Raw genomic sequence first — 25,553 nt, 5'->3', positions numbered from 1 at the left:
TTTTATTGTTACCTTCATTCACAATCACATCGGATAAACTTATAACGAGCTACAAAATTCTTTGGTTGTAATCATGCAATGTTTAATAGGAGTTGATAGGAGCGACAACTTTTTAAATATTACAATGAAATAATCAGAATGGAACATAAGACGATATTCACATGTTTCAAATAGTATTTGAGTCTTAAGAAAGAGTCGAACATGCTCAAAGAGTGGATTTTCATAAATCAGAATTTTACGAGTTTCGAATTTGACTCCAAATTTGACTCAAGCTTACAAATCACATGCGCTATTAATATATTATTCACAAACCATCTTGCCTTTCCGACTTATCAATAATTTTTAACATACAATATCTAAGAAGCAAAACAATATTTTATGTCATTTTTTTTACTGAAAAGCAAGTTTTCAGATTAATATTTTTTTCAAATAAAAAATCACGTAAATAATTATGAAAATATTTTAAAATCTAATCATAATATTTTACAATATTTTATTTTTATAATTTTCTCTTGTACTAAACAGCAAATTTCCGACTTATCAATAAAATTGTCAACATACAGTTTCTAAGAAGCGTAATTAAAATGACGTCATCAAATCTTAAAAGATAAATTAAAAATCACTTCCAGCATATCCTAAATATAAATGTTTATCAAGATCAAGATATTTTGTTTGTTTGTACTAGACAGCATTTCTTTCAAAGATAAGCTTTATATTCGATTCACATTCAAAAAATACATTTGCTTTTTAGAAAACAGTTATTCTCATAAATGCTAGCTTAATTTAGGGGAAACAACAACAATGTGCGAATTTATATCAGAACAAAAATTAAATTCTTAACATGACTCAATCTTCCAATTCACCTGCACTGTATTGACAAAACATCTTGACATCCAGCCTTTCGTACATTATGCAAAATGTGACAAGTTTTAAGGTTAGATGCACACTCAGGCTATGCAAAATGCAGAGTGGATACATTTCATACAAACATGGTTTAAAGTAACCGTATTGTAGGATATCAATAACATTGTCTCTAGAAACTAATTCTAAAAAACGTAATTAAAAATAATGTCATTTTCACATTTCAACATTCGAAACTTGAGTCGCTTTCAGCCTGTCCTAAATACAGTTATTTTATCAAACATTTAGACCTCATATTACTTCAAAAGGAAAATATTTGTACGTACTGGTTATATTTTTTATATAATATATACAAAATATAACCAGACGTACAAAATACATATTATGTATAATATCAAACGGCATTTATTTTTTACGACAAGTTCTTCTGATCGATTCATAGGCCTACAATCGCTTTAGCTAACACTTATCAATTTCAACAAATGGTTGTAAATTCGACTCCAAAATGAGACTCCGGCTTCTAAATCACATGCACTGTATTCGCAACCATCTTGTCTTTCCGACTTATCAATAAAATGTTAAACATAAAAATTCTAAAAAGCGTAAATAAAATTATATTTAAAAATTTTAAAAGATAAATTCCATATACCATGTATAAATATATATTTTATTTTACAGCAAGTTTTCCGAACACAAGTTCTTCTATTTGATTCACATTAAAACAAATCACTTCAGCCCTCTAGTCAATTTCTTTTGTTTCTTCTCAAGATTCCTGCAGAAAGTTACTAGAATCGTAGTTCAATTTTTTTTAAAGATAGCCAAGGCTTATTATTTATAAATAAATGCTAAATGTGTGACCCTTTCGGTTATATTTGTACAAGTCCTCATAGGGGGGGGGGGGGGGGACACACAATAAACCCCCTAGTTAAACGCCGATAATATTTATGGCGATTATTTTTGTATAATGATAAAATAGACACAATAGCTTTTCAAGGCTTTTATCTGGCTCAATGCTGATTGTTTGCGAAGGCATAAGTTTTCGACAATATCACCATGAAATATAAATACAGTTACTCTTTGAGTTTACTAATAAGCGTTTTGTTGGGTAAGTGCTAAATTATTTCATCATCAATAGCTTCGACAAGTCAACTGTGAAGAGAGAATTAATAATGATCTATAAACAACTCGATGGATTAACAAATGCGTAGGCCTACTATTGACTATCTAGTTTTATTTTGATGTTTCTTATTTTCTACAAACAAAAGCTATAGCGAGGTTTCCTCCTACCGCATAATATATAGTGTATCGCTTTAGGTGGCGGGGCGGTCCAGTGGCTAAATGGTTAGTAAACATTTGTACATATAAAACATACCAGTTTAAATGAAGGGAGCAACACATTTATAACTGTTCAGAAAGTCAACTGGTGAAATATTAATACTTCTTCAAATTGGGAAAATCGTGTCCGAAATACATTTGTTTACCACGCGCATATATTCCCATTATTTTATGATTATTTGTTTCACTTTTTACTCATAATATAACTAAACAGCCAAATTGTCTAAAGACAAGTTCTTTTTATTAGATTCACACTGAAAATACAATCGCTTTGGTAAACATACTTTATTCATACAAATAATACCAGTTTACATAAAGGGAAGCAACACCAGAACATTTTAATTCAGAAATTCAACTGGCAGGTGAAATATTAGCACTTGCTTAATTGGGGGAACCGTGAGCTTAAATACATTGCGCAGTTTAGGTGCGAATTTATATCAGAACAACAAATAAACACGTTCAATACTTGTGAGAAATTCTTAAGACTCAATCTTCCAATTCACATGCACTGTATTTGCAAACTATTTTGACATACAGACTTTCGTATATTATGCAAAATGTGGCATTAGAAGTTTTAAAGTTGGGAACACAATCGGGCTATGCAAAGTGCAGAGTGGATACATTTCTTTCAAACATGGTGATGGCCTTTATTGCAGGGCCACGACCCTGCAAGGTTTTAAACTGAAGTTTAAGAACGAGTCACTACTCTTTTATTCCCATTCATAAATGCCTTTTTAGTTAAAAGGCGTATTAAAAGTAAGAAACTCTGTCAAACTTATCCGACGTACTTGAGCTCTGTACGTGTGTTGCATTTTTATGACTGAGCCAGTTTTCGGATATGCATTCGTGCGCGTAGTATGCATCTAAACGTATAACCGGTTATAAACAGCTCCAGCTGGCCATTATCAACCGTTTAAACACCCCAACGTGACGCGCCCTCCACCAATAGGAATAGCGAAACTGTCTGAGGAATGTGTGGTAATGACCGGGTTGGTGTCCGGTGTCGCATGCAATTATGTCCTCTATGCAATACTATCTGGAGGACATTATTGCATATGCAATGATGTCAGCCGGACGGTTTTGCACATGCAATCGTGTCCGCCCGGACGCTGCTGCATAATGCAACTGTGTCCGCCCGGACACATTTGCATATGCAGTTGTGTCCGCCCCCGTGCTAAACCGTCCTTGCAGTAAATTAAACGCCCTTGGTCGACGGAACACGTTCGAAATTTCTTTTTTACAAGCTAAGTTGATGTCATGAATGACATGGGAAATGTTCGGCCGTTTGGGTATTCGCTGCAATCATAAAATACGTGAACATTCATGCTGCACATACGTAGGTTCAGTGCATGCATGCGTACGCACGCACATACATGTACATAATACAGTCATGTACATTTTCACCGGACGGTTCTTACATAGCCCCGGACACGATTGCATATGCAAAAGTGTCCGGAGCGGACAGTGTTGCATGGCCAAGCAGCCACCAACCCGGTCATGCACAGTAAACACCAGCCCTCTACACTGTTATTCCACTTCAACGAAACACTGGTAAAACATCAAAATTTAGAATTTTCTTCCGCCTTAGTTTTAAAAATTGTTCTACTTTTGACCACAACATATTTTACTTGTTCCATATTTTTGTTCATATATAATTAATAGCAAAACTTTCTAAATAAGTTATTCTGTTCAACTCTCAACAACTATGTTAAAGACACTGGACACTATTGGTAATTTTCAAAGACCAGTCTTCTCACTTGATCAACATATGTATAAAATAACAAACCTGTGAAAATTTGAGATCAATCGATCGTCGAAGTTGCGAGATAATAATGAAAGAAAAAACACCCTTGTCGCACGAAGTTATGTGCTTTCAGAGCTTGAGTTCGTGGCCTAAAAATTCTATAATATTATTCTGAGGTCTCGAAATCAAATTTGTAGAAAATTACTTCTTTCTCGAAAACTACGTTACTTCAGAGGGAGCCGTTTCTCACAATGTTTTATACCACCAACCTCTCCCCCTTACTCGTTACGCAAGTGAGGTTTTATGCTAGGCCTAATATTTATATATATCTATTACCAATAGCGTCCACTGCCTTTAAAGAGAATTCATGAATAATAAATGATGATTATGTGGACGTTATTTTGCGATAACGGAACTCTTGGGCTTTTTCGTTAGCTGGCAGGTTCCTATTTTAAATATTGCTTTCATTGTTTTAATCTGAACAAGATTAAAACGAATCATTCGGACGTCATTTTAACGGATTTTCATGCTGCATTTTGAGAGAGAATAATCATATCGCCAACTAATCCATTGAATGCCGTTGGCGTATAAATTAGGCCCAGTTGGGTAATATTTACCATTTAAGTGAGATGCGAGACTTTCGGGAAACCACCAGGCTCCTTCATGACGTGCAGCCATGTTATCTTCCCACTTATCATTGTCATTATTCATCGTAGAAAAGGGCATTCCGTTGTTCTCATCAAGAGAGTCACCAGCAGTACTGCTTGCATCGTATGCACCAAACTCAAGAGTGTAGTTTGCACCAACAATCTTGAAATCTTCATACTTCGCAAATGCCGTTTCGTTATTGTCGTAAAGATCCACCCTAAGCTCCCATGGTCCCTGTGAGTCATCAGACGTTAAAGTCATCAAGTTATCATTACCCAGCCAGAACTCACCAGAAAGATTACCAAAGCCAGCCTTGTACTCAGCCCAGGTGCGGTAGAAGTCCACACTGCCGTCCTGCCGTCTCTGAAACACAATCCATCCCCCTCCATCAGTCTCCATGTCACAGAAGACTTCCAGACCATCAGATAACCCTTCTGGGTAGATTACGTATACATCGCTCCTGGAGTAACATGCCTCTAACATCTCCTTACAACTTTTGTAGTGATGAAGAGAACTATCTGGCAAAGAGAAGAGAACTGTGTCCTCATCTGTATCAAAGTAAACACTCCCTTGATCTTCAAGGAAATCTTCAGGATGCAGAGCTCTCGTACCGTTGTTTAACTCACACAGTTTATTGCATTTGTCGAAGTTGAAAGACTTACAGTTCTTATCAATGTAGCAGTCTCGTCCACATATGACATGATTTGATACAGTTTTCTTCATGAATGTGGAGTGTTTCAGAGCTCTGTTTTCTGCACTGAACATTTGATGATGATATCCACCACATTGACTGTCAAGGCATTCCACCTGGCCACTCAACAGAAGAGCTACATGTATCATCGCCAAACAGGCAACACACTGCGAAACACCCATCTTTTTTACCATCCAAATTGTAACCACTGCGATGTTTCTAGCCACAGTTTTAACTGAACGTTTCCAAAGATTATTGTGCAGTGCAAGTGGCCGATGTGTTGGGTCTTAACCAACTCGTTCATAGTCATAGAGAAGATGACAAAATAATCAAGCATCTCACATTGCCATGTGTATAACGCCCTGATTGGTCAGCAGACCAAAGCACCGACGATCTTCTATGCTGATGCCCAACACTGATTGGTTGAAATAATTGTTCTAACACAAAGATACACTTTATTGGTCAGTTACCTATTGACACCAGTGACGCAACTTCCTCTGATTGGTTGCTGAGCTGAACCGCCATGCGTGCCTATAAGTATAATGGAGGCTGCTGTGACGTGCGTACTATCAATATCAGAATTTGAATAACATTGGAGACGAAGATGAGCACAAGCTGCAAATTTAACTCCAGATATGAACCACCCGCTCAATCGAGCCTATACAACCTTGCGGAATTGCTGTTGTCAATTTTTGTAATACTAGCTGCGTGGATTTAAAACAGAGTTTACATGAGGAGACATGTCTAATAGTAACATACAAACACTATTCCGTACTTGATTTGATTTCTTAAGAACATGACCATGATGGAAAATAAATATAATTTGTATTCAAATATCATTTGTCATGAGAGATATTTCCAACTGAAGTACTGCGGTGTGCAAGAAAATGGTTGATTTCTTGTTATGATTCCAGTCTCCTGACGATGACTGGAGCAAGCTAGTCGAAACGTTGAGACCAATTTAAGAACTGACTCCGCGGTAGTGCAGTTAATAACGATTCTATAAGCTTAGTAGTAGAATATAGAACGACAGTTCTCTAAAGAACAAACTCTACCTGGCTAGTAGATACACTCATGGTAAACCCTCAAACCAAATATACATTATTTTGATTTGCTACAACAAAATAAGATGACAAAAAGAACGGAATTTCATTTACGAATCGTGAGATTTCACCCCTGTATTTTCTAAAAAAGGAATATATATGTTATTTTGCATAACATTTTCACAGATTGCTCGTATGGCGTTTGAGTTATAATAAGAAACTGCTATCGACATCGCTCTTCGGAAAACCCTCATTTAACTTTAACAATCGATCTGTGTTCTATTTTTGCTCCATATCGCGTCTCGAGTTAAAACCCTGACAAGTTTATCTCAGGAGAGAGATGATGTTAAATTCGTCCTTCACTTTGGAAAACGATTCTGAAATTAATATCCTTATAGATAATATCTGTAATGGCGGGAAGTAAAAAGCACGCAACGATGGTGATGGATCATGTGAGGTGGTTTCTATTGTGGCGGAAATGTAGACCTCGTCTGACCTAAAGTCGTCTCACAGGTCGTCTTTAATAGCGCTGCCACCAGGCGGAAAATTTAAAGGCCTAAACCACCGGAGTTCCGCCTCACCGGTTTAGATTATCGAGTTGGTAGACAAAATATATGACCAAGTAAGAGGATAAAACCAAATGATTAAATCTGCGAAATGGCAATAACTGTTTTATTTGAGACTCCACTTCACCAAATTATTATTTACATCACTCAATATTTACAAGCCAGGGTTTATCAGTTCTTTTATATTTCCCAAATGAATCCTCTAAATTTACTGGTCTTCCACCTGCAAATCCACTACTTAAACACGTTAAAACTACAATCTCCACTACTATAATCAAAGCGATCCTGCGCTCTACAGCTACAACAAAATCCACTTATTTAAACCTATAATAAACTACAGTGATACCAGGCTCCAACCATACAATATCCAACTGCTCCGAGTGATCCTGCGCTTTGCAGCTTCAACAAAATGCACTCTAACTATAAACACTGAAAGGGTCTTGCGCTTTGCAGCTTCAACAAGATCCAATCCAAACGAATCCACGAGCGATGAAAATTATAAGGGAACTGTCCACTCCTTGTCCATGGTAAGATAAACTTGAGCTTTGTAATATAAAACACACCAAGTGATATTGTCAAGGCCCTGTGGCTCCAATATCCTCCTCTACTACTTACAATTAATTATCTACAAATCTAACACAATCCTAATGGCTCCTCGAGTTTAGCTACTCGGACTCTTGTGGCTCCTCGAGAATGCTCCTCAAGAAAGTCTAACGTAATTCCTTAAATAGCTCCACAGTCCCTAAATAATTATCCTTTACTAATTACAATTAATTATCTACAAATCTAACACAATCATAATGGCTCCCCGGAGTTCAGTTCCTCGAACTCTCGAGGCTCCCCAAGAGTGCTCCTCGAGAAAATCTAACGTAATTCCTTAAATAGCTCCACAGTTCCTAAAGTAATTATCTGGCTACACAGCTCCTCTAATAAGTTACAATGAAGCTCCCCAATATTTAATCTATAAACTCCAGAACTCCTCCAAAGCTCCCAAATATTACATCTCACTCCAAAGCTCCTCAGTGACTATTTGGCTCCACAGCTCCCCAAATTAACATCTCATAAAATGACAAATAAATCGGTGAATAATTAGTTTAATTATTCACAAAAAATCCACATTGTTTCCTGTCTTAAAGTTTATAAACAGAACTCCACATACCTGTATTTATGCACTTATGCGCGACATCATACTTCATGCTGACAGCAAGATGACATTCGGTCCTTGTCACAGTGTCGTTACTGCTAAATAACAAGGCTCATATTCATAAAGCTTTTAGGCAGAAAGTATTAATTAAAAAATTTATATGCGAAGCGAAAATAATGAGTGGGGCACCAATCGCACAAGTTCATGAAATGTTGGCCTGTAAACAGTTTCTGTGGTAACTGCCTGCCAAGCAAGGCTGTTTGTGCTTATAGGCTTAAAGCCAGTGGACACTATTGAGGATTGTCAAAGACCAGTCTTCTCACTTGCTGTATCTCAACATACGCATAAAATAAGAAACCTGTGAAAATTTGAGCTCGATTGTTCGTCGGAGTTGCGAGATAACTATGAAAGAAAGGAAAAACACCCTTGTCTCATGAAGTTGTGTGCTTTCAGATGCTTGATTTCAGGACATCAAATCTAAACTTGAGGTCTCGAAATCAAATTCGTGGAAAATTACTTTTTTTCTCGAAAACTACTCCACTTCAGAGGGAGCCGTTTCTCACAATGTTTTATACTACCCCACTCTCCCCATTACTCGTTATCAAGTAAGGTTTTGTGCTTATAATTATTTTGAGTAATTACCAATAGTGTCCACTGCCTTTAACCCTCTAGTAACTGCACCGCCCGAGTTTCTGAAAACCAATTTTTCAAGATTCTTGCAGTAAACAACTGGAATCGTAGTTCAATTTTTAACAGATAGCTTAATATTTATGCACAATTTTTTACCCTTTCGGTAATGTTTGTATAAAAGTACAAGCTCCCATTGGGAACAATAATCGGCTCTCTAATATTTTTTTGTAAGGATAAAATGGACACAATAGCTTTTCGAGGCTTTTATCTGACTCTATATAACAAATATTAGAGAGTCAGATAAAGGCCTTGAAAAGCTATTGTGTCCATTTTATCCTTACAAAAAAATATTAGAGAGCCGATTATTGTTCCCAATGGGAGCTTGTACTTTTATACAAACATTACCGAAAGGGTAAAAAATTGTGCATAAATATTAAGCAATCTGTTAAAAATTGAACTACGATTCCAGTTGTTTACTGCAAGAATCTTGAAAAATTGGTTTTCAGAAACTCGGGCGGTGCAGGGACTAGAGGGTTAAAGGGTGAATAAAAGGCCCATGATGTGTGAGGAGAAATGGTTTGTAATTATTTCAATCATTGCGGCTGATGAGTGTTCCCTCCTCCCCGCACCAGCAGCTTCGCTGTTGGGTGATTCAACGGGTATTAATAGCGCGGTTTGCAATTGCACTATAGTCATGTTGAAATGCCACCTCGAGCTGTAATCCATGCCAAGTTTTTATTGTTACCTTCATTCACAATCACATCGGATAAACTTTTAACGAAATTACACAATTCTTTGGTTGTAATCATGCAATGTTTAATAGGAGCGACCACTTTTTAAATATTACAATGAAATAATCAGAATGAAACAGCAATAAGACGATATTCACATGTTTCAAATAGTATTTGAGTCTTAAGAAAGAGTCGAACATTCTCAAAGAGTGGATTTTCATAAATCAGATCTTTACTCAGTCCGAAATTAATTTCGAATTTGACTCCAAATTTGACTCAAGCTTACAAATCACATGCGCTATTAATATATTCACAAACCATCTTGTCTTTCCGACTTATCAATAATTTTTTACATACAATATCTAAGAAGCAAAACAATATTTTATGTAATTTGTTTTACTGAAAAGCAAGTTTTCAGATTAATATTTTATTCAAATAAAAAATCACGTAATTTATTATGAAAAGATTTAAAAATCTGTTCATAATATTTTACAATATTTTCTTTTTTAAATTTTCTTTTGTATACTAAGTACTAAACAGCAAATTTTCCGACTTATCAATAAAATTGTCAACAGACAGTTTCTAAGAAGGGTAATTAATATGACGTCTTCAAATCTTATAAGATAAATTACAAATCACTTCCAGCATATCCTACACTCAACTATAGATTATGTTACGAATCTACAATGAAGTGTAGATTCGTAAAAATAATCAAAACTTTCAACAATAGAGGACGTCACAAAAATAGTTTAAATTCACAAACCATCTTGTATTTCCGACTTATCGATATAATGTTCAACATACAAATTCTAAAAAGCGTAATTAAAATAACATTTTAAGCTTTGAAAAGATAAACTCCGAATATATTCCATATATTTATATATTTTTGTCTTCTTTCTATTTTACAGCAAATTTTCCAAAGACAATATTTTTCATCTATTTGATTGACATTAAAAAGAAAATCACTTTTAGTAAACTTTTGTACATATAACCATTAATTAGCCTCTGGACCGCCCAGCCACCTAAAGCGATACACTGCATGTATTATGCGGTAGGAGGAAACCTCGCTATAGCTTTTGTTTGTAGAAAATAAGAAACATCCAAATAAAACTATAGTCAATAGTAGCCCTATACGCATTTGTTAATCCATCTAGTTGTTTATAGATCATTATTAATTCTCCCTTCACAGTTGACATGTCGAAGCTAATTAGGATGAAATAATTTAGCTCTTACCCAACAAAACGCTTATTAAAATATTAGTAAACACAAAGGAAACTGTATTTATCATTCATGGTGATATTGTCGAAAACTAACGCCTTCGCAAATAACCAGCATTGAGCCAGATAAAAGCCTTGAAAAGCTATTGTGTCAATTTTATCATTATACAAAAATAATCGCCATAAATATTACCGTAGGCGTTTAACGAGGGGGTTTATTGTTCCTTCATGAGGACTTGTACAAATATTACCGAAAGGGTAAAAAATTGTGCATTTATTTATAAATAATAAGCCTTGGCTATCTTTAAAAATTTTGAACTACGATTTCAGTAATTAACAGCAAACATTTTGAGAAGAAAAACAATTATTTCGGCAAATTCGGGCGGTGCAGGGACTAGAGGGCTAAAACATACCAGTTTAAATGAAGGGAACAACACATTTATAACTTTAATTCAGAAAGTCAACTGGTGAAATATTAATACTTCAAATTGGGAGAATCGTGTCCGAAATACATTTGTTTACCAAGCACATATATTCCCATTATTTTATGTATATTTGTTTCACTTTTTACTCATATAGCCTAACTAAACAGCCAAATTGTATAAAGACAAGCTCTTTTTATTCGATTCACAATGAAAATACAATCGCTTTGGTAAACATATTTTATTAATATAATACCAGTTTACATAAAGGGAAACAACACCAGAACATTTTAATTCAGAAATTCAACTGGCAGGTGAAATATTGGTACTTGTTTAATTGGGGGAACCGTGAGCTAAAATTCATTGCGCAGTTTAGGTGCGAATTTATACCAGAACAACAAATAAACACGGTTAATACTTTTGATGAAATTCTTATGATGACTCAATCTTCCAATTCACATGCACTGTATTTGCAAACTATTTTGACACAGACTTTCGTATATTATGCACAATGCGGCATTAGAAGTTTTAAAGTTAGGAACACAATCGGGCTGTGCAAAATGCAGAGTGGATACATTTTATACAAACATGGTAAAAAGTAACCGTGTTTTAGGTATCAATGAAGTTTTCGAGAAACTAATTCTAAAAAAGCGTAATTGAAAATTGACATTTTCACATTTCAACATCAGGAAAGATAATTAATTCTATTACTTGAATCACTTAGGCCTACCCTGTTCCAATAGCAGTTGTTTACCAACGCTTGGACCTAATTTCCAGGAAAACAATTTACGTACCGGTAATAATTTGTATACCTATATATGTTTTTTTAATGTTAAACAGCAACCTTTTCTAAAGACAATTTCTTCTATTCAATTCATACAATCGCTTTATATCAATCATATTATATATTATTCATATCAACAAATGGTTGCAAATTGGACTATAGAATATAACTCAATCTATCACATCATATGCATAATGACCTGCAATTTATTTGCAAATCATTCAAGTCAATTCGCTTAACTTAAATTCATCCAAAATTCCGTTAACGTCTTTCAACCTAACAATAACAGTGTGATGGCCCAGTTTTTACTTAGGAAATAAAAGGGTAGCGACGAGTCCTTAAGCTGCCGTTTAAAACCGGCAGGGTCGAGGCCGTGTGATATAGGCCCGACCCGAAGGTGAGGGCCTTTATTGCACGGCCACGACCCTGCAAGGTTTTAACTGAAGTTTAAGAACGAGTCACTACTCTTTTATTCCCATTCATAAATGCCTTTTTAGTTAAAAGGCGTATTAAAAGTAAGAAACTCTGTCAAACTTATCCGACGTACTTGAGCTCTGTACGAGTGTTGCATTTTTATGACTGAGACAGTTTTCGGATGTGCATTCGTGCGCATAGTATGCATCTAAACGTATAACCGGTTATAAACAGCTCCAGCTGGTCATTATTAACCGTTTAAACACCCCGACGTGACGCGCTCTCCACCAATAGGAATAGCGAAACTGTCTGAGGTATTTATGAATGTGTGGTAATGACAGGGTTGGTGTCCGGTGTCGCATGCAATTATGTCCTCTATGCAATACTACCTGGAGGACATTATTGCATATGCAATCGTGTCCGCCCGGACGCTGTTTGCATATACAGTTGTGTCTGCCCCCATGCTAAACCATCCTTGCAGTAAATTAAACGCCCTTGGTCGACGGAACACATTCGCAATTTGTTTTACAAGCTAAGTGGGAAATGTTCGGCCGTTGGGTATTCGCTGCAATCATAAAATAGCGGACAGTATTGCATGATCAAGCAGCCACCAACCCGGTCATGCACATTAAAGACCAGCCCTCTACACTGTTATTCAACTTAATAAAAATCTTCAACGAAACAACGGTAAAACATCAAAACTAAGAACTTTCTTCCGCCTTCATTTTAAAAATTGTTCTACTTTTGACCATTTCATGTTCAAAACAAAATATTTTACATGTTCACATTTTTTTTTAAATATCAAATTAATAGCAAAACTTTCTAAATAAGTTATTCTGTTGAACTCTCAACAACTATGTTAAAGACATTGGACAAAACTGGTAATTTTCTCACTTGATCAACATATGCATAAAATAATAAATGTGAAAACTTGAGATCAATCGATCGTCGAAGTTAAGAGAAAATAACACAAGAAAAAACACCCTTGTCGCACGAAGTTGTGCTTTCAGATGCTTGATTTCGTGGCCTAAAAATTCTATAATATTATTCTGAGGTCTCGAAATCAAATTCGTGGAAAATTACTTCTTTCTCGAAAACTACGTTACTTCAGAAGGAGCCGTTTCTCACAATGTTTTATACCATCAACCTTTCCCCATTACTCGTTACGCAAGTGAGGTTTTATGCTAGGCCTAATAATTATTATGAGTAATAACCAATAGTGTCCACTGCCTTTAAAGAGAATTCATGAAAAATAAATTATGATTATGTGGATGCGTATTTTTTTTGCGATAACGGAACTCTTGGGCTTTTTTTGTAAGCTGGCAGGATCCTATTTTAAATATTGCGTTCATTGATTTAATTTGAACAAGATTAAAACGAATCATTCGGACGTCATTTTAACGGATTTTCATGCTGCATTTTGAGAGAGAATATCCATATCGCCAACTAATCCATTGAATGCCGTTGCCGTAAGAATTAGGACCAGTTGGGTAATATTTACCATTTAAGTGAGATGCGAGACTTTCGGGAAACCAACAGGCTCCTTCATGACTTGCAGCCATGTTACCGTCCCACTTATCATTGTCATTATTCATCGTAGAAAAGGGCATTCCGTTGTTCTCATCAAGAGAGTCACCAGCAGTACTGCTTGCATCGTATGCGCCAAACTCAAGGGTGTACTTTGCACCAACAATCTTGAAATCTTCATACTTCGCAAATGCCATTTCATTATGGTCGTAAAGATCCACCCGAAGCTTCCACGGTCCCTGTGAGTCATCAGACGTTAAAGTCATCACGTTATCATCACCAAGCCAGAACTCACCAGAAAGATCACCAAAGCCAGACTTGTACTCAGCCCAGGTGCGGTAGAAGTCCACACTGCCGTCCTGCCGTCTCTGAAATACAATCCATCCCCCTCCATCAGTCTCCATGTCACAGAAGACTTCCAGACCATCAGATAACCCGTCTGGGTAGAATACGTATACATTGCTCTTGGAGTGACCTGCCTCTAACAACTCCTTACAACTTTTGTAGTGATGAACAGAACTATCTGGCAAAGAGAAGAGAACTGTGTCCTCATCTGAATCAAACACTCCCTTGATCTTCAAGGAAATCTTCAGGATGCAGAGCTCTCGTACCGTTGTTTAACTCACACAGTTTATTGCATTTGTCAGAAAGACTTACAGTTCTTATCAATGTAGCAGTCTCGTCCACATATGACATGATTATTTTGATACATTTTTCTTCATGAATGTGGAGTGTTTCAGAGCTCTGTTTTCTGCACTGAACATTTGATGATGAAATCCGCCACAATGACTGTCAAGACATTCCACCTGGCCACTTAACAGAAGAGCTACAATTATCATCGTCAAACAGGCAACACATGCCAAAACACCCATCTTTTGTACCCAAATTCTGGCCACCGTTATAGTGAAGTTTACAGAGAACTTGATGTTTGCGTCTGTCCTCATCCAAGACCAAAGAGAATATGCTAACCTATGTGCTACCTGTCCGGCCTGTCTTTGCGTACTCCGATCTTAAATTGCGATGTGTGTAGTGCTCTGATTGGTCAACTTACCACAGACCCATCCATCTTCCAACTTCATGTACAACGCTGATTGGTTGATGACGATTTGTTTGTGTCACCGTTCAAGACCAGATAAATTAAACACCTGTTAATTACCTCACTTTTCTGACCTAGAAGGGTCTTCCTCGAAGGCTAATTATGCACGTGTGTTCTCAAATTATTTAATTATCTTGCGCAGCGACGCAGGGGGGTGTTGGGACTTTGGTTGAAATTAAAGGCAAAATTTAATCCATTTGTTGTTGTTATTGTTGGAGGACCCCCCCCCCTGTTTTTATTTAAATATATATAATATGGCTATTTTTATTGGCGGACTTAACAAAATATATATTTTTTTCTTTACCACCTTCCGGTTGTTTATAACACGCATTTGTGCGGGACTGCTTCCTCAACCCACGCTAAAGTTGTACAATTATGTTGGCCTACATAAACAGAGCACCAGTCTACTTACAACTTTGCATGATTTAACACTAACTTGCAATGGTTGGTAAAACAAATAAATGTTGACCGTGGACCGCTTTTTCGACAACTACTCGTTAATAATGTCACACTTTCATGACTGCAAAAAAATTACATTAAACAAATTATTGTCAACGGCGCTACACAACCAAATAACGTAATCTGTAAATCAGGATAAAGCTCCTAAAAGTGAGAATTATTTTGTTGTAATACTGAGCAGAAATCTTAGTGTTCTCTTTGATTTTACGAGTTTTATGGGCTAAGGGCAAACTAGTTTATATAGGCCTACGCATTTCTTACGATAATGACTTTAAATATTGCTTATCCATATTAGATGTTAAACAAAGTCTTTTAAATATCATTCAGCCGTAAATGTGACGTATTTTCATGCTACATTTTGAGAAAGTATAATACTCATTTCGCCAACTATACCACTGGATCCCGTTACCGTATATATTAGGCCCAGTTGGGTAATATTTACCATTTAAGTGGGATGAAACACTTGCAGGAAACCACCAGGCTCCTTCATGAAGTTCAGCCATGTCACCGTCCCACTTATCATTGTCATTATCCTCCGTGGAAAAGGGCATCCCGTTGTTCCAATAAAGAGAGTCACCAGCAGTACTGCTTGCATCGTATGCGCCAAACTCAAGGGTGTACTTTTCACCAACAATCTTGAAATCTTCATACTTCGCAAATGCCATTTCATTATTGTCGTAAAGATCCACTCTAACCTCCCATGGTCCCTGTGATTCATCAGACGTTAAAGTCATCAAGTTATCATTACCCAGCCAGAACTCACCAGAAAGATTACCAAAGCCAGACTTGTACTCAGCCCAGGTGCGGTAGAAGTCCACACTGCCGTCCTGCCGTCTCTGAAATACAATCCATCCTCCTCCATCAGTCTCCGTGTCACAGTAGACTTCCAGACCATCAGACAACCATTCTGGGTAGATTACGTATACATCGCTCTTGGAGTAACCTGCCTCTAATAACTCCTTACAACTTGTGTAGTGATGAACAGAACTATCTGGCAAAGAGAACAGAACTGTGTCCTCATCTGTATCAAAGTAAACACTCCCTTGATCTTCAAGGACATCTTCAGGATGCAGAGCTCTTGTACCGTTGTTTAACTCACACAGTTCATTGCATTTGTTGAAGTTGAAAGACTTACAGTTCTTATCAATGTAGCAGTCCCGTCCACATATGACATGATTGGATACAGTTTTTTTAATGAATGTGGAGTGTTTCAGAGCTCTGTTTTCTGCACTGAACATTTGATGATGAAATCCGCCACATTGACTGTCGAGGCATTCCACCTGGCCACTCAACAGAAGAGCTACATGTACAATCGCCAAACAGGCAACACACTGCGAAACACCCATTTTTTTTACCACCAAAATCGTTGTTTTTTTAACACAAGTTTGCAGAGAATATCTTGCAGTGTATGAACTGGTGATGTAGGGTCTATGAAACCACCTCGCTGGCTCAAGTAAATCTCAGATGATGACGCAGTGTGCCAGCTACTTGGCCTTTATGGCAATGTGTGTAACTACCTGATTGGTTGACTGACCGAAGAGTAGACGCTCTTCCAAGCTTAAGCTCAACACTGATTGGCCGACAAAATGTTTTCATGACTAACACATAAATAACATTTGGGCTAAGTATCGATTTTCGAGTTAAAAACCATCTCAGGTAATTATAAAGAGGTGATGTCAAATTCGCCCTTCATTTTGGATTAAGATTAAGAAAATTTCTTAATCCAAAATGAAGGGCGAATTTGACATCACCTCTTTTATAATTACCTGAGATGGTTTTTAACTCGAAAATCGATAATGTGAAGTTAATAGCCTTAGATATTATAACCGTAATGGCGGGAAGTGAAGAGTAACCGAAGTAGTATAATTCGAAGCGCAACTGGGACCTACATTAATATACACAAAATGATATGAGCCCATGCACACATTCCCATACGAAACATAAGCCTAGGTCTATACACGGTACACCGCTTTCTCTCCTAACTTTGACACTTATGTCTCTCGTCTGATATTAAAGGTAGTGTCACTGTCATTAAAGGACCACGTTGCCTTGGATCGGTCGAGTTGGTCTTTGAAAAGCGTTTGTAACCGTTTGTTATACAATGCATATGCTTAGAAAGATAATTTAAAAGTAGAATACAATGATCCGCATAAATTTGCCTCGAACTTGCACGGTTTTCCTTTTGCTTTGCGAACTAACACGGTCGGCCATTTGTGGGAGTCAAAAATTGGCTCCCATAAAGGCCGATCGTGTTGGTCGACGAGGTAAAAGGAAAACCACGCAATTTTGAGTGATACTTGTGTGGGTACGCTTTTCAAAGACCAACTCGACCGATGCAAGGCAACGTGTTCCTTTAATTCAACTTCCAAAACTAAAAGATGTGTATCTGTACACACCGTTGTTTCGTCGGCAATTGTTGTTGACGACTGAGTTTCAAGAAAGCTACCCCAAACAATAAATTATTGTGCAGCAGCATCAAACAGGATTGATGGAGCTGAACAAATAGTCGCAGACAATAGTCGATAGACAGTATTCAAGTTAAATGCGATCAACCATTACAAACTAAGCTTGTAATTCTACAAAAGATTGCATTTCCAGTTATTTAATTATTTATACATTTAGATGTTTATGTTTAGAGTTTGATTTTAGTCATTTTGTGACCTAGGCCTATAACCTTTAAAGCCATTGGACACTTTCGGTAAACAGTAATGTCCAAGTCCCACCCTTCGTGTATCACAACTTATATATGAAATAAACAAACCTGTGAAAATTTAGGCTCAATCGGTCATCGTAGTCCGGCGAAAATAACGGGAAAACCCATACTTGTTTCCGCACGTTTCGCCGTGTCATGACATGTATTTAAAATAAATCCGTAATTCTCGCTATCGAGAATTTATATTGTTTTAATGTTTTCTCAAAAAGTAAAGCATTTCATGGAATAATATTTCAAGAGAAGTCTTTCACCATTATTCTGTACACCCTGTCAATTATTTGTATATCTGTGAACTTTTTTTTCTGTACCGAAAGTGTCCAATGGCTTTAAACACACCAAACCCGTTTTACCGCGGCCCGTTTATTATTGTTTTCCAACTCAATTTTTGCAACAAAAACCAATTTTGAAGTCGAAGCATCGAGGCCAGCAGTTATTACGAGAGTAAAGATTTTATTCACGTGTCTATTAGCTTGTTAAAAGACCATTTTAAACTAAACACAAACCATTGAAAAGACCAAAAACAGTTTTACCTTGAATATAGTGATTATTTTTTGTCTAACTCAAATAAGTGTTGCCACAAAAAATTAAAAACAGTTTTGAAGCCGAAGCATCGATTCCAGTTATTACGGGAGTATAAATTTCAACCATGGAACCAATAACCGTTAAAAAATAGCATCGACCGAGACCCCCTCTCTAGTCTCAACCTTCCTTATTGGTGATAAACTTCTGGTAATGACTCCAATCAATGCCGACGGACGATCAACATCAACTAAGGTATACGAAAAGACAAAGGAGTTTTGGCATATAAGAGTGTCAACTTTCTGGACGCCCTTAAACGTCATAGCTCTGTAAGAGTCTAACTCCGCCCCTACAGTTGACCAATCAGGGCATTACACACATCGGAGTGTAAGATACCGAGTGTAACCCCAGCGGCAGACAGACTGCGTCATCATCTTCTCTAAGATTACCTCACGAGCTAGTTTCAGCCACTTTCCACCAATTCCTGCATCCACTGCAAGATATTCTCTGGAAACTTTCAATTAAAATTGTGGCTTGAAAAAACATCGCAACGATATTTTCAGATAACACAATGTGGGTTTCAGTTTGTGTTGCCTGTTTCGTGGCGATGATACATGTAGCTCTTCTGTTGAGTGGCCAGGTGGAATGCCTTGACAGTCAATGTGATGGATATCATCATCAAATGTTCAGCGCAGAAAACAGAGCTCTGAAACACTCCACATTCATGAAGAAAACTGTATCAAATCATGTCATATGTGGACGAGACTGCTACATTGATAAGAACTGTAAGTCTTTCAACTTCGACAAATGCAATAAACTGTGTGAGTTAAACAACGGTACGAGAGCTCTGCATCCTGAAGATTTCCTTGAAGATCAAGGGAGTGTTTACTTTGATACAGATGAGGACACAGTTCTCTTCTCTTTGCCAGATAGTTCTCTTCATCACTACAAAAGTTGTAAGGAGATGTTAGAGGCATGTTACTCCAGGAGCGATGTATACGTAATCTACACAGAAGGGTTATTTGATGGTCTGGAAGTCTTCTGTGACATGGAGACTGATGGAGGGGGATGGATTGTGTTTCAGAGACGGCAGGACGGCAGTGTGGACTTCTACCGCACCTGGGCTGAGTACAAGTCTGGCTTCGGTAATCTTTCTGGTGAGTTCTGGCTGGGTAATGATAACTTAATGACTTTAACGTCTGATGACTCACAGGGACCATGGGAGCTTAGGGTGGATCTTTACGACAATAACGAAACGGCATTTGCGAAGTATGAAGATTTCAAGATTGTTGGTGCAAACTACACTCTTGAGTTTGGTGCATACGATGCAAGCAGTACTGCTGGTGACTCTCTTGATTGGTACAACGGACTGCCCTTTTCCACGGAGGATAATGACAATGATGAGTGGGAATATAACATGGCTGCACGTCATGAAGGAGCCTGGTGGTTTTCTGCAAGTCTTCTATCTCACTTAAATGGTAAATATTACCCAACTGGTCCTCATGAATATGATAACGGTATCCAGTGGCATACTTGGCGATTTCAATATTCACTCTCAAAATGCAGCATGAAAATCCGTTAAAATCACTTCTGAATGATTCGTTTTAATCTTGTTCAGATTAAATTAATGAAAGCAATATTTACAGTTATTAATCTCACTAAAACGGTATTTATAATCCAAGTTTATAAATTCGTAGCCATTGTGTCCCTCTGATTACCGTCACCTGGCGCCAAACTACTTACGCAGCGCATGGGCAATAGTTAGCTGTAAGAAAACCATTTGATTGTGTGGCTTCTTACATTCCTATGAAGTTTTAAATTCAATCAAATTTTGCTACAACATACAAAAGGAATGTAGGCTACACATAATAATAATAAATAATAATAAGACTTGTAATGCGCACGTATCCACCCTGCTGTGTGTTCAAGGCGCAGTAAAACCCAAACCAAAAACAAACAAAACAAAGAAAAACAGACACAACAAAATTAGTCCTTGAAAACCTGTGACATAAGGTAAGTTTTGAGAAGAGATTTGAATGTTGTGGTACAAAGACAAGATCTATGATTAAGTTCCAGCGTGGCGCAGCTGAAGAAAAAGACCTGTCACCCCATGAGTGTCGAGACTTGAGTTCAATGAGAACATTATAATAAACACTCAAAACCAAAAACGATTTACGTTCGAAGACTAGGCCTATGAACTTAATATTGAAACGTATCGCCTGTTAATTACCGTTGGGTTTAGTCGTCGGATCTTGGCCAAAGTTGAATGTAAAACATTTCTAATTATTTCCTTAATATTTAAGGCCCATCATTTAATTCTCACGAAAATAGGATCCTGACAGCTTACAAAAAAAACGAAAAAAAAGTTGCAATTCCGTTATCGCAAAAATACGCATCCACATAATTATCATAATTATTCAAGAATTCTCTTGAACACAGTTGTGGAGAGTTGCGCCGAAGAACTTATATTTAGAAAGTTTTGCTATTTAATATTTAAAGTAAAGAATGAAGATCACGTCAAATATTTTGTTTTTGGGACATGAATTGGAGTACAACATGAAGCAGAAGAGAAATCATTTTTTTTTTAAAATGTTTTCGTACCGTTTTTCGTTGAAGATATGTATTAATGGTAATAACAGTTTGGGCTGGTCTTTACTGCGTGCATGACCGAGTTGGTGGCTGCTTGGCCGCTATTTAAAGGACCCCCCCCCCCCGCCTTAGGCTCGGTCCATAACGGTGGCCGGACACCAACCCGGTCATTACCACATAGTAAAGACTGGGCCATCACACTGTTATATTTTGGTTGAAAGGCCTTTACGAGATTTTGGATGAGTGTAAGTTTAGCGAATTGACTTGAATGATTTGCAAATAATTTGCAGGTCATTATGCATGTGATATGATAATTTACAGCAATTTGTTGATATGAATAATAGTTAAAGCGATTGTATGAATCGAATGGAAGAACTTGTCTTTAAAAAAAATTGCTTTTTGATATTTAACAACAATGTAACAACATAATTACCAGTAGGCCTACGTACAATATTTACCTTTTAAAGTGAAATAAATCGTTATTATAGGACAGGCTGTATTAAGTTATTCAAGTGGTAGAACTTATTATCTTTTTGAATGTTGAAATGTGAACATGTCATTAATTATTTTTAATTACGCTTTGTTCAGAATTAGTTTCTGGACAATGTTATTGATACCTACAACACGGTTACTTTTAACCATGTTTGTAAGAAATGTATCCATTTTGCATGGCCCGATTGTGTTCCAAAGTTTAGAACTTGTAAGTGCTACATTTTGCATAATACGAAAGTCTGGATGTCAAGATGGTTTGCAAATACAGTGCATGTGAATTGGAAGATTGAGCCCCATTAGAATTTCTCACCAGTATTGAACGTGTTCATTTTTTGTTCTGTTATAAATTCGCGCCTAAAACTGCGCAATGAATTTTAGACTCACAATTCTCCCCATTTGAACAAGTATTTACATTTCACATGTTGATTTTCTGAACTCAATATTGTATTGTTGTTTCCTTTCATTTAAACTAGTTATTTATATAAATAAATGTTTACTAATGTATTTTTGAATCGAATAGAAGTCATCGAAAAATTTGCTGTTTAGTACCCCCCCCCCCCACCCCCAAAAAAAGAGAAAAATCAAAAACAAGACAAAAAAAGATAAAATAACGAAAAACAATCTGAATATAGATCTTAGTGCTTGGTAAACAATTTTATTTAGGATATGCTGGAAGTGATTTTAATGTTGGAATTTATCTTTTCAAATGTGAAAATGTCATTTTAGTTACGCTTCTTACAATTTGCAGCAGCGTCTTAATACCGTTCCGATTAATTCATTATGTAGTTTAACAAGTTTTCGCTCATATAATAATATAATATAACTTTGTTTGAAAGAAATGTATCCACTCTGCATTAACAGCCCGATTGTGTACCCAACTTTGAAACTTATAGTGCGACAAGTTCCTAATATACGAAAAGATGGATGTCAAAATAGTTTGCAAATACAGTGCATGTGAATTGGAAGACCATCCATGTAAGAATTTCTTTGAAATATTGAACGTGTTTATTTTTTGTTCTGATATAAAACTGCACAATGAACTTTAAGCTCACGATTATCCCCATTTTGAACAAGTATTAATTATTTCACCAGTTGATTTTCTGATTTAAAATGGTTGCTGCTTTTATAGATAGATGTTTTCTAAAGCAAATGTATTTTTTGAATGTGAATCGAATATAAAGCTTGTCTTTAGAAATAATTGCTGTTTAGTACAAACAAACAAAATTCACGTCAAATAAGAGATCTAGGTGTTTGGTAAACATTTGTATTTAGGATAGGCTAGAAGTGATTTGTAATTTATATTATCAGATTTGAAGATGTCATTTTTATTACGCTTCTTAGATATTGTTTGTTGACAATTTTATTGATGAGTCGAAAAATTGGCTGTTTAGTACACAAGAAAAGAACAAAAAATCACGTAAAATATTATGAATAGAGTTTTTAATCTACTCATAATATTTTTACTCGATGTTTATCAAGCAAAAAATATGCTTAAATCTGAAAATTTGCTTTTCAGTCTAAAACACACAAAATAACGTAAAATAATATGAATAGACCTAAGTGTTTTGTAAACAGTTTGTATTTAGGAAGTAATTTGAATGGTAGAAGTTATCTTTTCAAATTTGAAGATGTCATTTTAGTTATACGCTTCTTATAATTTGTTTGTTTAACCATGGTTTAACATTTTATTGATAAGTCGGAAAGACAATTAGATGGTTTGCGAATACAGTGCATCAGATTTGGAAGCTTGAGTCACAACTTGAAGTCGAATTCAAAATGAATTTTGAAGTGAGTAGAAATCTGATTAATGAAATCCACTTTTTGAGAATGCTGGACTCTTTTTAAAAAACCCAAATACTACCTGAAACATGTATAAACGAACCATCTTAGTGCTTGTATATTTTATTGTGTTACTTAACAAATTGTCGCTCATATTAAAAAACGCATTATTAAAACTAAAAGATCTTTGAAGTTTTGATTGAAGTTTATCAAGACGTTGAAATCGGTGCGTTTGCTTAAAGGCAGTGGACACTATTGGGCATTTTATTTTAATCGCATAGTTTGATTTATTCAAATCAGAATTTAGTCGGGTCGAGTTTTTTTCTGGGTCGTATGAACCATTATGATATGTTTAAAACAAAACTGACCCGAAAATGTGCCAAACTGACTAAAGTGCGAGTCAAAATTCTAATTTTTAACCAGTTTTTAAGAACAAATTGGTCTGTGGAGAAAATGGTGGGGAACCCCACTGTTCGCCGTTTTCTAACAACGGTGCCCAGTAAAATCATCTGAAATACAGTCACTGACGCTCAAAGACCACTTCCCATCAAATTTATTGTAATTTTTCGTTGGAGAACTCGAAGTAAGCAACTTAGAACGCGCAAAATATGAGACATAAAAAAGTGACTTGATTAACCTTTCACAGGTTTGTATAAATGGTGTTTTTCCGAAAACTACCCAGATGATAGGAACAGATTTACTTCAATCTCTTCAAGAACCAATGGTGACCACTTTATTAACATTAATTTCTCGACTGTTGCTGTAACCAAACCCCAAAGAATAGCATTTTTCTACCCCGTCCAGCCTGAGTTACGACTACACGGATCCGATCTAACAGACAGCACGACGACAGACGTCCTGCTTCAATTTCGCAGGGCGTTAGATTTAGCACTGAACTCTACACTGTAACGCCCCACAGGGAAAAAATACACCTGTTTCGAGAGAATAATGTTGCGCTAAACTGTCCTCTCCTCTGAAGCCATGCGAGCGTACGCAAAGCACGCGCAATTTTTAAAACAACCGCGGGGCAAAGCTAAAGATTACATAACTCTCGTGACACCCTCAGTTGCACTCCATATTAACAAATATCAAATCAATAGACAATTCCTCCTTAAAACCGCGCACAACATTCGCCATCAACAACATTCGATGTCCGTACTGTACCCATAATATAACCATGGATGGTAGAACTAAACCGTCACCGGCCTCTTGAGTTCATGGCAAGATTTGTCTTGTTCAATCATTGTTCGAATGAAGATGACATAACTCTCCTGCCACCCTTCAATCCAATCCATATTAAAAAAAAACTGAATTGAATCAAATCACTCACAACATGCACCAGCAACACCATATTATTTACGTGTCACCGTGGTATGAGCAAACCGTCGCCCTCTTTGGTTCAATTTCATGGCAAGATTTTTCTTAATCAATCATTTCTCAAATAAAGATTACGTTCCTTGACATAACTCTTGTCACACCCTTCGTTCCACTCCATATTAAAAAAAAATGAAATCAATCGACCGTTCCTCCTTGAAATCACGCACATCATTCGATTTACGTATAGAAACCGCATGGTAACGTAACCATCACCCTCTTGGAGTTCATGGCAAGATTTGTGAACTATAAAAACAGGTTGGCGACTCGGCCGAGACGATTTGCTCAGCTGGGACAATACGAAGGAGCACTCGGAGCAGACACACGATCCTGGCTTTCAACTCTCACCTCACAATTCTCACCTCCAAAGACTTTTTCCCGCATCGGCTTTCTTGCTCCTTGGCACTGCCCTTAAACGTGGGAAAATTTACGCGCCAATTTCACACCAATTAGGTCCCGACTGCTGTTCCATGTGTACCTTACAAATATTCACAAAATATCTGCCATGGAGGTTGCCAAGATATGTGCTAAAATTGAAAATCTTACACACACGACAGCAGAGCCCAATTTCATTGAGTTCCTTAAGCATAACACATGGCTTTATAAGCTTATGAGCAGGATACCAGTTGCAATGACACTAGTATTTTTCCCTGTTCTGGTGGGCATATAATGCTGTGCTTAGCTACCTTTTGTTCCATGAAACTTGGCCAAAAATTAATACGTTTTCGGGTGAAAAACATCATATTTACCGGTTCACTTTATGAAAGCAGTCCAC

At 36.7% G+C, this 25,553-nt stretch overlaps 4 protein-coding genes across 4 annotated transcripts; 1 reads left to right on the top strand and 3 right to left on the bottom strand.

The window, feature by feature from the left end:
- Positions 1-4,339: 4,339 nt before the first annotated feature.
- On the bottom strand, positions 4,340-5,548 carry LOC117292949 (microfibril-associated glycoprotein 4-like). Its single transcript, XM_033775129.1, has one exon. The coding sequence runs from the start codon at positions 5,471-5,473 to the stop codon at positions 4,454-4,456; it is 1,020 nt and encodes a 339-aa protein (XP_033631020.1). The 5' UTR covers positions 5,474-5,548; the 3' UTR covers positions 4,340-4,453.
- Positions 5,549-13,627: 8,079 nt separating this feature from the next.
- LOC117292436 (ficolin-2-like) lies at positions 13,628-14,836 on the bottom strand. The gene is made up of 2 exons (XM_033774472.1): positions 14,809-14,836; positions 13,628-14,280 (listed from the first exon to the last, which is right to left on the bottom strand). The coding sequence occupies exons 1-2, from the start codon at positions 14,834-14,836 to the stop codon at positions 13,628-13,630; spliced, it is 681 nt and encodes a 226-aa protein (XP_033630363.1).
- Positions 14,837-15,635: 799 nt separating this feature from the next.
- On the bottom strand, positions 15,636-16,658 carry LOC117292433 (ficolin-2-like). The gene has a single exon (XM_033774465.1). It carries the CDS (start codon positions 16,656-16,658, stop codon positions 15,636-15,638), a length of 1,023 nt encoding a protein of 340 aa, XP_033630356.1.
- A 2,345-nt stretch (positions 16,659-19,003) lies between these two features.
- Positions 19,004-20,126, top strand: LOC117292432 (fibrinogen-like protein A). Its single transcript, XM_033774464.1, has one exon. It carries the CDS (start codon positions 19,116-19,118, stop codon positions 20,124-20,126), a length of 1,011 nt encoding a protein of 336 aa, XP_033630355.1. The 5' UTR covers positions 19,004-19,115.
- Positions 20,127-25,553: the final 5,427 nt, after the last annotated feature.

This window comes from Asterias rubens, chromosome 7, assembly GCF_902459465.1.
Source record: "Asterias rubens chromosome 7, eAstRub1.3, whole genome shotgun sequence".
Classification (NCBI taxonomy): Eukaryota; Metazoa; Echinodermata; class Asteroidea; order Forcipulatida; family Asteriidae; genus Asterias; species Asterias rubens.
The sequence above is the reverse complement of the archived record's forward strand: the minus strand, read 5'-3'. Positions and strand labels throughout refer to the sequence as shown.

Bases quoted from the DNA above. Each gene is read 5' to 3' on its own strand.
- LOC117292436 (XM_033774472.1), bottom strand. From the start codon at position 14,836: ATGAAGTTGGAAGATGGATGGGTCTGTG. The intron at 14,281-14,808 runs GTAAGTTGACCA...TCTCTTTGCCAG, and splicing joins GGAAGATGGATGGGTCTGTG to ATAGTTCTGTTCATCACTAC.
- LOC117292949 (XM_033775129.1), bottom strand. From the start codon at position 5,473: ATGGTAAAAAAGATGGGTGTTTCGCAGTGTGTTGCCTGTTTGGCGATG.
- LOC117292433 (XM_033774465.1), bottom strand. From the start codon at position 16,658: ATGGGTGTTTCGCAGTGTGTTGCCTGTTTGGCGATTGTACATGTAGCT.
- LOC117292432 (XM_033774464.1), top strand. From the start codon at position 19,116: ATGTGGGTTTCAGTTTGTGTTGCCTGTTTCGTGGCGATGATACATGTA.